The 13,335-nt window shown below is 39.1% G+C and overlaps 2 protein-coding genes across 2 annotated transcripts in view; one reads left to right on the top strand and one right to left on the bottom strand.

The window, feature by feature from the left end:
• The window catches only part of scfd2 (sec1 family domain containing 2), a 136,566-nt gene extending 129,089 nt beyond the window's left edge, over positions 1–7,477 (top strand). Inside the window, exons 8-9 of the mRNA XM_028445012.1 lie at positions 2,855–2,974; positions 7,127–7,477. Coding sequence (XP_028300813.1) covers positions 2,855–2,974; positions 7,127–7,219 — 213 coding nt within the window. The 3' untranslated portion in view covers positions 7,220–7,477. The remainder of the gene's footprint in view (positions 1–2,854; positions 2,975–7,126) is intronic.
• Positions 7,478–9,063: 1,586 nt separating this feature from the next.
• On the bottom strand, positions 9,064–11,523 carry rasl11b (RAS-like, family 11, member B). The gene is made up of 4 exons (XM_028445014.1): positions 11,305–11,523; positions 11,137–11,193; positions 10,867–10,943; positions 9,064–10,082 (listed from the first exon to the last, which is right to left on the bottom strand). The coding sequence occupies exons 1-4, from the start codon at positions 11,417–11,419 to the stop codon at positions 9,600–9,602; spliced, it is 732 nt and encodes a 243-aa protein (XP_028300815.1). The 5' UTR covers positions 11,420–11,523; the 3' UTR covers positions 9,064–9,599.
• Positions 11,524–13,335: the final 1,812 nt, after the last annotated feature.

Below are 13,335 nucleotides of genomic sequence, written 5' to 3'. Positions count from 1 at the left end.
TACTTGATTTACCTTCTCCTGAAACCACAGTGACCATTTCTAATCCATATTTTTCTACTTACTTTATTCATCAAATACTAAAAACTGAAATGTGATATCAATCATTTAACTTCATCTGTAGATTTTACATTTGGATCTCTAATGGGTAAAAATCCAACAAAGCCCCAATTAAATGATAAATAAATAAACCAGTGTTGAAATGAATAAAACACAAGGTTTTTTGTTGTTGTTTCCCACATAATGGCTTTTCAGTAACACTTTACTTGAAGGTTTATACATAAGGCTGACATTTTGCTGTCATTATTATGACATGACACCTGTCATTAGCATGAATAAAATGTCCTGAAGGCTGTCATTAAGTGTTGTTCGTTACCCTAACCCTAACCCTAACTACGGGTGTCCCGATCCGATTATTTGTTTTATTTTATTTTATTCAATTGTAGAATACTGTAGATATTATGTTGATGGTTAAAATTAATGTAACCAATTGGTTAATAATAATAAATGGGTCCGTTTTTATCATCTCTACTGTTGCTAACTATTGTTCTTTGTTTGAGGAACATCACTTGATCAAGACTTTTCTAATATTCCACACTACAAAATAAGTAATGATTTTTTTTTTTTTATTAAAGAGAAAAAAATAAAATAAAATACTGGTAAAAGTATGTATGATTCATGCTGATATCGGATCAATAACGGTATCGGCCGATACGCAAGGCTGCAATGTCGGCAGTGTTGTGCTAGTTACTGAAAAAAAGTAACTAGTTACCGTTACTAGTTACTTCATTCACAAAGTATCTCAGTTGCTATTTTGATTACTTAACCAAAAAGTAATGCATTACTGGAAAAAGTAACTTTTGAGTTACTTAGAATTAAAGAATGTATTATTTATTTTGGGTCATTTGTATCCATACAGCTTCATATTAGTGCTGTAATAATATAATAATCCACTGTTGATCTGCTATAAAACAACCATAAATGATGTGCATATAAAGCACAAAACAGCTGCTCCAAAATTAAAACAGTAATTTTTCAGCCTTATCACAGTAATGTAAAGTAAGCTGTGCATATTCCAGGTGCACATTCTGCTGTTGAAAATGCTTATAAAAATAAATGTGGAAAAACAAATTCACGGCATTTTTCTCAGCTACACAATGCTAAACATATCAGGCTAATGAGCTGCTCTTAGCAGTGACTCAGCTGTAGCGACAGGCTGCATATGTACAACAACATACCGTGCAATAGTTTGGCTGACCTGTTACTGGATAACAGTCACAGTCCGTTAAAATCCAGCCGCAGCGTTAGCTTAGCTTCACCGATGCATCTTTTGGAGACAAAAATAATGCGCGTATTTCCACTCTGAGAAGCTCGTCCTGCTCCCGCATTGACTCGTCATGATTGGCGCACGTGATGTAAACAGAAACACACTGACATTGCTTCTTCTTCTACTGTTTTACCGTGTTTGGCAAAAATATGTAAAAATATGTAGCGCCACTGTAAACAGGAAGTACACTACAGCTAGCAAAGTAACGGACAAACGCACCATATTGTAACGGTAATTGCGTTATTTCTTTAGAAATATATTGCGTTACAGTACTAGTTACTGTCAAAAGTGACGTTGGGGCGGTAACGCGTTACTTGCCGCACCCCACAGCTACGTGCACACTTTTGCTCTCCCAAGACAGTATCACTGTCTTGTATACTTGTAACGCGTTACCGCCCAACACTGAATATTGGTATCATGTCAGAAATGAAAAAGTTGTACTGGGACGTCCCTAACCCTAACCTTTCGTTATGCTAACTCTTCGTTTCCCTAACCTTCATCCTAACCTCTCTAGATCCCTCCACCTAATTGAAAAAATACCAACAAAGTTCCAAGGGTGTCATAATTTAGTGAATGACACTTAATGACAGCCTTCATGACACCTTATTAATGCAGATAATGTCAGATTTATGTATAAAACTTCAAGTAAAGTGTTACAGGCTTTTCTTAAGCCCGTCACTCTGACTTTATCAATGATAATAGCAGATAGAATAATACACAAATAAAATCTGCTTTTTGCTTTTGCGTACGCTTCAGCTCTACTTCTTCCTTTATGTGTGTTTTGGAGATGCTTAATATAAAATTTTGCTTATGATCTGTCTGCAGATGTAATATAAAATCACTAGATTCCCATTGTTTCCCTCTCTAACATGCTCAGGAGCACATTTCTGCTGCTGGCTCCTCCCTCCCTGCCGCTCCCATGGCTGTGCACATGGTCCAAACATGTATTAAATTAACGCACAGGTGGTTTCCTACACACACACACACACACACACACGCACACACACGTGTATGGAGTCAGTGATGACTTCCAATGACACCGAATCTATCTCGATATTCAGCCCGTAACACGACCTAGATGCTGGAGGAAGCGTTGCTTCACACGTTCCTGCTAAAACACATGTTTACTCACCGCCGACATGTTCCGCCGCAGTCAGCTGCTTCTTCACGTGTACTGCCACACTCACTACAGGTCCACCCCCTGTGGCTCTGATTGCTTGGTTAGCATTCACGGCAGCTGTGGCTTGACCAATTGCACCAAGCTTGGTTTATTATTCTTCCCACAACATCTCACACTCAACTGAAACACCCGACTTTATCTTTTTTTTATGACAATCACAGCGACAAAGACACTTTCCTGTCAGTGAAATCTAGATGAGTGATGACTGATCTCAGGTCGAAATTACAAAAGGAAGTGATCCAGATTGGTGTCTGAATTTGAAATGATAATGAAATGGAAAAATTTAGAAGTCGGAAGGATTACTGATTGTGCTAAAAATACCATTCAGTAATGTCCCGTGTTTGACGCAGGTGAGCCGTCCTCATCCCAGTGACAACCCACTGCTCCTCCTCTTCCTGGTCGGTGGAGTCACGCCCTCTGAGCTGCGTCTCATCAAAGAGCTCACAGCCTCACTCAAACCAGGGACCCAGGTGAGATGGAAAGAGCAACACTGGATTTTGATGCCTGTGAGCTAATGAATGGCAAAAACTCTGCTTTCACTTTTTAGTTATTTTAGTATTTTTACCTTTAGGTAACAAAACAGGCAGATAAGAAGTTCATAGATACAGTAGATCCTTTAGAAGTGATAAAAAACAACAACTTTAAAACTTGAAATCTCACTCAACAGAGCAGTTGTGATTTTCAAATTCTCACTAAAGATCAGTTTTACTCCATTTTTACTTAGAGCAGATGGATTGATCTATGGGGCTTTAACAACATTTAAAGGTTTGGTTTGCGGGCAAAGTCCTAATAAATGCAGAAAAAACAGTGAAAAAGAAAAGTTGTTGAAATTCCAATGTTTTTAAAACATTACTAATTATTTATTTATTTATTTATTCAGTTTATTTCCGACATGGTTACATTCACTTTTTTTTCTTTTTTTTTTTTTTTTTCTTTTTTTGTACATGCCGAGACGAGAGACGAGAGAAGCAGTTAAATTGTCTGAGAGCCTTAAACAATTCCACTGTTGAACTTTTTGAATAAAAAATACAAAACACACTAAACAGTTTCAACAATACAAAACAACCACATTACAGCATTATTGTGCTATTTACTGATATTATTTTATTCATAACCTTTATTTATAAAGGTCGTTCCATTGAGACAACGACGTCTCATTTTCAAGAGGGACCCGTTTTTGACAAATGCATAGATCATTGAAAACTAATGTTTAAAGGTTGCAGTCAAGTGCAGAGCAGGTACAAATAGTAAAAACAGGAACATGTTGTCAGTGAATTTTTAAAGGTAAACTGCTCAATTTCTCATCCGATGAACAAATATATGGTAAATAAAAATATAAAAATGAAAAAAACAATTAATTTAGACTATCAATCCTAAAATGTAAAACTTGTGATGATCTCATACAACACAGTGTGTCACAGCAGTGCCTGGAAAATCACTGATGAAGAATAAGTGTCCTTACATTGTGTTCTATGTTTCATTAAAATACATGTACTGCATCATACCAGTGCAAACTACTCACACATAAGTTTGTTTTTTTTTTGTGAAGGGGAATGTTCCAAATCTACGCTCCAGGTTCAGGCTCAGAGTTCCTAGAAACACATCAACACTCAGAAATGTGTCTCGTGTTCCTTTATCCCTCAGGTTTCCAAACAGAGCAGAATCTATGCATCCATTCATGTAACTACAGAGACACTTAAGACCATGAGAGGATGAATCATGGATCTATTCACTGATAGATGTTTGTCATAAAAATGCAGGCAGTGTTTTCCCCCCCCCACTGAGAGTATTCGTTGTATCTTTAGCTCTCATCTCACTGGGCCATCGCTGACCTGATGGTAAGTTCTCAGAATTTCATTGACACAATCTGTGCTCAATCATCTCCACAGATGCTTTTCACTGATTGAACAATTCTCAAATCAAACACACCGGGAGGTGAGCTTTAAAGTGTCCTGACAGATTTCATTGCGGGGCCTATAAAACCCTGAGCTGCATGAGCGAGCATGCACTGACCTACATGTGCACAGGTGACTAAGATGAGGTGAGACGCTGAGGGAGACAAATGAGCTTCACATGCGTGCTCCTGTGTTCAGTATTCATATGCATTCCACTATGAAAGGAAGAACATGCAGACGGAGGTGTTTCCTGTGAATAAGGAGGCCTGGGAGGGACATGAGGCTTGATTGTGTATGTTTATCTTAATAAGAGGTTTGGAGAACAAGGCCAGAAGCAATGAAAGGTTTGGCAGCCATCAAAGCCTTCCATCTGTAAAAGGAGACCTGAATAAAAATGAGCTTATATAAGAATCAGGCTAACACACACACACACACACACACACACACACACACTCATCTCATGCTGACCTTATCACGTACAAACTCTTCCATACACGTGTGCGATGTATCATGTAGAGCAGGGGTTCACAACCTTGGGGTTGCGAGACACTAGGAGCAGGGTGCCAGATGCCTTCAAGACACTGAGAATATTTGTTGAACAATTTGAGACAATTTTTGCTTATTTTTATCATTTTTCCGCGACTACACCAAACTACTACGCCATATTTTAACCTATTTTCATCACTTTTTCTTACCATATTTTTTGCTCCTTTTATTTATTTATTATTCTTATTTCTGCCACTTCTCCATCAAATTTCAAAGCCTTTTCAATCTGCACATTTCTCCACTTTCAAGAAAATTTTGGCACTTACAGAATAAACCCTTTCCATCACTTTTCCCACCTAATGATGTTCAATTCAATTCAACTTTATTTGCGCAATTTACAACAAAGTCATCTCAATGCGCTTATCAAAATATAAAATTAATAATAAGAAAGAAAAAACCCAACTAGTATCACATGAACAAGCATTTAGCGACAGTGGGAAGAAACAACTCCCTTTTAACAGGAAGAAATCTCCAGCAGAACCAGGTTGACCCATTATTCTCACTTTTAACCTCTTTTCAACATATTTCATGCTTATTTTTTCAAAGGTAACCACATTCATGGAATGGCATGCCCATTATTTGCAAGTTTAAAAAAATCTGTGCATTTTTTGGCCACACTTGTGTTGTTTCAAAAATCCCATTTCACCAACTTTTCCACCATTTTTGGTCACTTTTAACCCTTATTTATTTCTGATTAAAACAAGATGACTGTATACTATGGCACAAATACTAAACTTCCTGGATAACGGTGGATATTATTCAGATAAATAAATAAATGGGGTTATCACAGACTCATGGAACAATGGACCATCATTTTGCTGACTTTGTGGATGGGCCGCAAAAATCTCTCCCCTCTATTCCCCCTTATAGATGACCCTGTCTCCACATGACTGTTCTGCAATGTTCATGTCTGTGTTCAACCACCCTCAGGTACATTGGGGGGTCTCCGGTCTGTGGCCTCTTTATTTTGATGGTCGCGGGCTGGAAAGGTTGAGAACCACTAGTGTAGAGGCATATATACTGTACATATGTAGAGGTAGCAGAGGTGAATGAGCAGCAGACTTTGTATGGGTGAGATTCCTCTGAAATCTGCTCCTGGTGCCACTGCAAACAGGCCCATGGCCAGGTTAAGGAAACACTGCAGCTCAGAAACAGAGCTGCTGTTGTACTGCACGTCTACTCTGACCTAATCATATCTAATGCTTCTTAATCCATATCTGGGCGTAGATCTAGAGCCAGACAAGGATCCATAACTTGAACACACACACACTGACGCCTCTGGAAAATCAGCACTTCAAAAGTATGAAGTCACCCCAATGAAACGTGTTCATTCCAATCCTCCTTGGGGTTCATATTTTAAATAACTAAAGGAGAAGCCAGTTTTTGGAAATGTCCTGACCTGCTTTAAAAGGTCTGTTCAGCTGACAGGTGAGTGTTCTCAATAGTTGAGGAGTTTCTGAGAAGAAGAAATCTGCATGTCCACTTTCTACATGTGATCACAGTTGTTTGAAATCCAAATAAAATCCATCTGGATCATTGGGGGTAGAAAAACAAGCTGAACAAAAGGTTGCAAACATGATGGAAAAACCCAGAAAAAGAAGCTCTCCAACGCAATTTATATATTAAGCTCAAAGCTGTTTATGAATTATATCCATAGTGTAGGCCTCATAGATCAATAAATCAAAAATAATTTATTCTGGAAAAAAAAGATGTAAAAGGTTGAAATTTCTGCTCGAAAGTTTGTTTTCATCTCCACTGTCAACATTCTCACTGACATTGCCGGAAAAGTTTTGTGCATTGCATTGTGGGATATGGAGTCCTGCCGACGGATGCATAGAAGTGCCAAAAACTGTGCCAAAGTGACTTCTTAACACATTTATGGTATTTTCAGAGACTAATGCGTAAAGAATTAACAAAAAATGTGGAGACAAAAAAGACAATTTCAACCTTTTATATCTTTTTTTTCAAGCAAATGATGTTTGATTTATTGATCTATGAGGCCTACACTATAGATTTATCTGATAAATAAATTCTGTCTCCAGCAGCTTTAAAAGGTACCTGTAGTGAAAAAAATGGTACCCTTTAAATAGTTAAACCCCATGCCGGACCGTATCAGTGTGTGCTTTTGGTACAGTCAGTGGAATGTCTAAACACTAACTGCAGTGTTGTGTTTTGGTCCAGGTGCTGGTTCTATCCACCAGATTACTAAAACCTACAGATATCCCTGAGCTTCTCTTCAACACCCACAGACTGCAGCCTGACGTCAGTTTGTAAAAGGTCATCACAGGGAAAAAGTCGCTGTCGCCTCCGTGGACTGACGTGTACTTCAAACCACACCAAGAAAAGAAAGACGTGTTTCTATGCAATCACAGCAACATTCCTCTCCTGATGTTGCCCATGCTTGTTAAGACTATTTCCATTAACAGCTTTAGATTAAATTTACTTTTTTGTGTTTTGTAATCACAACAAACTCAGTGACGTTTCCAACGCTCGCATGCAATAAAGTTTTTATTTGCATATAAACGTGCACAAGCCTTATCTTCTTCTTCTTCACCACCTCCAGCCCAGCAATGCTCAAAGCAGGCCATGAACTCATTACAGGTGAAGGTGTGAGCCGAGGACGACACGCTGGTGAGATGCAGCGTAAACACACACACACACACTCCTACCTGTTTGCATCTCCACCTCGCAACATCACACATTGATAAATGAGGGCAGAATAATTAGCAGATCATGCCACACTGTGTTCTCAGGACGGCCACCTTTTTGCACTTGAAGCACACACACACACACACACGCACACACACACGAACGTCCTCACACTGTGGTTTAACCCACATCCATAGCAGGAGCTGACAGACGAGGAGCAACAGTGAATGTGGATTTGTCAGATAGAAACACAGAGTAATCAGGAATCACTGATGAAGTTATAATCCACAAATGAATGAAGGTACTTGTAATTCCAGGTTGGATAAGAGCCCGAGGCAGGGACAGTTCAACAGTCCATCACAGGAGGAAAACAGGAAAACACACATACTTCCTGTCAATTAAAACCATCATGTTTTGGAGTGTGGGAGGGAATTAAATGACCTGGATTAAACCCATAATCATTATTGAGGAAAATACTGTAGTAGATTTATTTTCAAAGGCCAGGCTTATGTTTGAACCTCTGCATTAATAAGTATTGGGTGTTGAAAATTTTAATTCGGAAATCTTGTTTTTTTTTTCTGTATTTTTTCTGGTTTGTTTGAAATAATCTCTTGTTTTTAAGACTTTTGTTTCAATTTGTTGGCTCTACAGGGTTAATTTCACTAAAAAGACAAGGTCACTTGTGATTAAGGACTGAACCCATAATCACTAGTGATGAATATACTGTGTTAGCTTTACTTTCAAAGGCCAGGCTTGTGTTTGAACCGCTGCATTGAAAAGTATTAGGTGCTGCAAATTATAGATCTGAGATTTAGGTTTTTCTTCTGTCTTTTTATTGTTTGTTAGAAATAATCTCTTTTTTTTTAAACTTTCTTTTAAGTCTACATTGTTAATTTCACTAAAAAGACAAGGTCTCAACCAAAATACATTGACTTTGGATATGGAAAATAATGGATTATGTTGGTTTTTCTCTATAAACAAGTTGCATTTATTTGATTTCTTGAGATTTTTATTTTATAGTTTTTAAATGATATTCAATTGTAGAATATTCCTATCTGTAATGTTAAAATGTATTGATTAATAATAGGGTCAGTTTTCTCATACCGACTGTTGCTGGGTCACTTGATCAAGTGTTTTTCAGCCTTTCACACAAAATATAAGTCATACAAGTATGGATGATTCATGCTGGCGTCGGATCAGAGTGATGTTGATCAATTCCAAAGGCTACAATGTCAGTATTGTATCAGAAGTGAAAAGGTTTTGTTATTTTCTCCACCGTACATCACCTTGAGAGAGTGCCAATCAAATAATGAATGCTTTTAAATCGTTTGCTTCTCTATTCGTCACACACTGATAATTAGTGCGTCACAGTCTAGTCAGATCAAGGACATGGAGCTAGGAATAAAGTCTAAAAGTGATCACAAATACAAAACTCAGACTTAATTTCACATCCATCACTTTATTTTGTAAAAAAAAAAAAATCTGATTTATTACATAAATACCAGTTTCTACAAACTCTCCCTTTATATAAAGTGCCTTAGCATTAGGAACAAACACCTGCTACATCCTTGGCTGCATCAATAGATCCCATTAATCATGGATATAAAAGACACTGCAGATGTTGACATAAATAGAAGCACACACTTCAGCAACACTGAGTCTGTGTTGCTCTGCTAAATTTACAGTGTGTGATGCATTCATGCTTCATTCAGCCTCAATCGGCTGCCGGAGTGTCCTCAGCTATCGTTTCTTCTCCTGGACGTGCGACGCAGCTCGGCTTCTCCCGTCCAATCAGCACAGACCTCCACTCAAGGTCTATGAAGACCCATTAGCCTCTCTGCTTTAGAGAAGGAACCACTGTAGATCTGGCTTACACATGACGTCGTCATCCAGACCGATGCAGGACACAAAGTGAAGTGATCAACTTCTTCGTCCTGGTTTCTCATCTCGACCTTTTCAATGCCGTCTTTCATTCCGTAGCCACCACTGGACCACGTTCAGCTTCTCACACCGACGTCACGGTCCGGACTTTGGCCGACAGCGCCTGTTTGAAGCGCCTCTTCAGGTCTTGCATGTTGGGAGACTTTGGTCTGGGGATGAGGGGTGAGCGTTTCTTCTCTGTGGTGGTGCTGGTGGAGGTGGGGGGATGCTGCTTGACCAGCTGACAGCAGAGTCTGTGGAAAGCTCCGTGCACCTGGTTGTAGTCCTCGCTAGCAGAGACCTCATAGAAGGAACAGCCTAGCGTCGCCGCTAACAACGGCCCCTGCTCGGAGTCCACGCCCCTCAGGTGCAGCAGGTCGGCCTTGTTGGCCAGGAGGATAACCGGTGGGGGGGCGACGGTGCTCCCGGGGCGGATGACCGCTTTATGCAGCTGATCGATCAATTCAAAGCTGTGGCGATCTGTCACAGAATACACCATCACTACGGCGTCCGCCCAGTGCACGGAGCAGGACACGTGGTCAGGGAGGCTCACGCCGTTATCAGTCATCTACAGGGAGAGCACAGAAACAAAGACGTTAAAACAGTCTACAATGGAAAATCTGATTAAATGTAGGAAGTGTCTATTGATACGGAAACGTAACAATAGATACTGTCACTATGGTTACGTTTTTTGGACCTTTTATGTAATGTGCCTGTGTTTTCACTCAAGAATTCTCCCTTCTGCTGCTGTGGGTTTGAATCCCACTTGTATCACATATTTTTTCTCATTTTAACATATTTAACACGGAAAATTCCACCTTTAAAATACATATATGAAAAAAATAAACATTTTGGGGGATTTTTTGGGTTAGGGTTAAAATAAAAGGGTTAGCAGGGTAGCAAAAAGTAAATATTAACTAAAATATAACTGACGGAACTTTACGTCACGCGGTGCATCTACCACATCACCTAAACTGTCCAATGAAGGGCACGGCGTATGAATAGACTGGCAAAGCAGACAAAAGCTATAGGATTACTGCTGCTGAACCGAGAAGGGTATCATTTACTTTGGCCCCAGACATCCATTAGCCTGACTGGCAGATAAGAGGCAGAATGAAGGCTCTGCTTCTGAAACACACACGTACTTGTGTTCATAGTGTGGGAGTTGTACCCACATCAGATTATGAGCCAAGAGTATTTTCTAATATTCATTCATTCATTTATCTGATATGCTTGTTCGTGTTCAGGCTTTTTTTTTTTAACATAAGAATTTATTTTTTTTAAGATGAAAATAGGAAACCCTGCATAATGAAGTAAACTATTGTTAATGAAACATCACAAGGAGCCCTTACCTCTGCACCAGCAGTGTCCTGGACCTGGATAGTCACTGCCTCTCCATCCACCTGGACCTCCCTGGAGTACAGACTACCTGTACACAGCAACAACCTCCAGTCAACACCAGCTCTAGTTACAGCTGTCTATAACCTCTCTCTGTGTGTGTGTCCATTCTGATAAAATATGTCACGTAGGTGTTTTATTTAGTGTTTTTCTCATTTATGTTACTATTTTCTTCTTTACATAATATCATACTTTAAATAATTAACACTATGACGTGTATTTACCGGCGTTTCTCTCATAGTCTCCGATGAAGCGTCTGGTCAGGAATCTAACAATGAGCGCTACAAAGAAACACAACAGGGAGGAAATGACGTTAAAACCACTGACCCTGAGCAGAAGATGGAAGTACATTAAATAAAATGTAAAAAGGTGAATCCTGTATTATTTCTTACCTGTCTTTCCCACACCGCTGCCACCGATCACTGCTATTTTAATGACCCGGGATGAGCCCGCGGTCTCTGCTCCAGGATACTCCGCTATGCTCATCATGTTCTGGATGAGACGCATTGTAGTTCCGTCCAAGTCAGAAAAAATACCAAGTAAAGAGAGTTTCTGTTTAAATGTAAAGTCTCAGATTAAATGACTTCGTCTCTTTGTCTCACGAGCTCCTCTTTCTCTCCGAATGCTGCACGCGCCGCAGCACGCTGCCTTTATAGAGCTCCAGCAGAGCTCCTCTCTGATTGGCTGCTGCTCCCGAGACCCCTCCCCCCGCTCTCTCTCCGCCCACACGTGGATGTGCACGTTGCCCCATGGAGGTGAAGAGAGGTGTGAGTGGAGCACAGGCTGCTCCAGTGTCCTCTGTGAACCTGTGAACTCATTATACTAATCATTGTCATCATATACAGTCTCAGCTGATAGAGCTGACACTGACTCTACACATGCAATGGTTCCCAACCAGGGGTACGTGTACCACTTAAACATGTTGCAGAAGGCACTGTCTGTGTCCACAATGGAAAATAATGATAATCTGGCCCTATTTTTCTACAGAAACCTTCCTGACGGTTATCATTATCAAATATTTAAGCAAATAATATTACACGATATAAAATATGTATGAATGCACTCTGGGGAAAAGTTAATGACTTAGTTTTATCTCTGAAGACTGGCCATCTGGCACAGCTAGCATCGTCCTGGTGGGCCATCGCCCCGAAGAGAACTGGTCCGGTCCACTATGTTTTTTTGTCTAAATTTTTTTTGTTTGTTTTTTGTTGTTTTTGACGAACGAGTGGACACAGACATGTTAACAGGCGGCCAAAATTGGTCCAAAAGTGGCAAGAACAGAGTGTAAAGTGACTGCAATGTGCCAAAAGCAGTCATGAGTGGGCAAAAAAAGAGGAATCAGGTGATATGTAATCATGGCAAAGCCAAATTGTAGCTTAAATGGGCAAAATGTGGCAAACAATATAGTGAAAAAGGGCAAACATGAGGAACAAAAAGAGGCAAAATGCTGGGGGGAAAGGAAATAAGTGGTATTTAGTGGGCGTGAGTTAGCTTATTTGGATGAGTGTCAAAAATAACTTTCAAAAATAAGAAAACGTTAATATTTATTGGTAAAAGAAAGCTAAAGTCTGAAAAAAAGAGTCAGAACCTTTTGAAAAGGGGCAAAAAAATTGGACAAAGAAAGTTGCAAAATGGCCAAAGGAAAATGATAAAAAGGGGTTAAAAAGTTTCCCCATTTTAAGGTTTTCTGGGGAAATCATAATTAAAATTAGTCCTAAAGAGCCACATGTTGATCACTGACTTAATAAAGGCTTCTATAGGGTGTCGCTGATAATGTATTGATCTGGACAGAAAATGCCAGGTGGAATTGTTGTCCCAGTCCACCCCTGTCTGAAGACGATGATATTTAGTCTAGAATGTGCCCATTCGCACTGTAAATTAATTACATTGTATATATGAAAAGCACTCTATAAATAAAGTTTGATTGATTGATAAATGCCACAAAAAAAACCTTCAAATTTGATTTGGTTTGGTCTTGAATTAGAGCATGACCGATACCAATACTGGGATTTTGAAAAAGCCAATATCCGATATAAATCCTGCCGATATACAGTATAAAATAAGAAAATGTATATACTGTACACAGGATATATTATACAAATTCTTGCAAATACCCAAAAACTGATTCAAGAGAAAGAAGTAAAACATGACTAAATTAAAAAGCTAACATAAAGACTGTAAAACCACTGATGAATAAGAAAGTATTTGCAAGCTGTATTTCTGGACTACAATGTAAAAATGAATAAACAAAGTTGCTCAAACCTCAAAAAGCAAACATGGATACATATAAAAAAAAAGAGGTAAAAATGTAACTGTAAACAATGATCTAATGCACTTGTGTTGCACAACACAAATATTGCTATTTTGAATATTTTGAATGTAATGTTTTGATTTTAATTGAATTTCAATGGAGAACTTTTAAC

This window comes from Gouania willdenowi, chromosome 4, assembly GCF_900634775.1.
Source record: "Gouania willdenowi chromosome 4, fGouWil2.1, whole genome shotgun sequence".
Taxonomy (NCBI): domain Eukaryota; kingdom Metazoa; phylum Chordata; class Actinopteri; order Blenniiformes; family Gobiesocidae; genus Gouania; species Gouania willdenowi.
The sequence above is the reverse complement of the archived record's forward strand: the minus strand, read 5'-3'. Positions and strand labels throughout refer to the sequence as shown.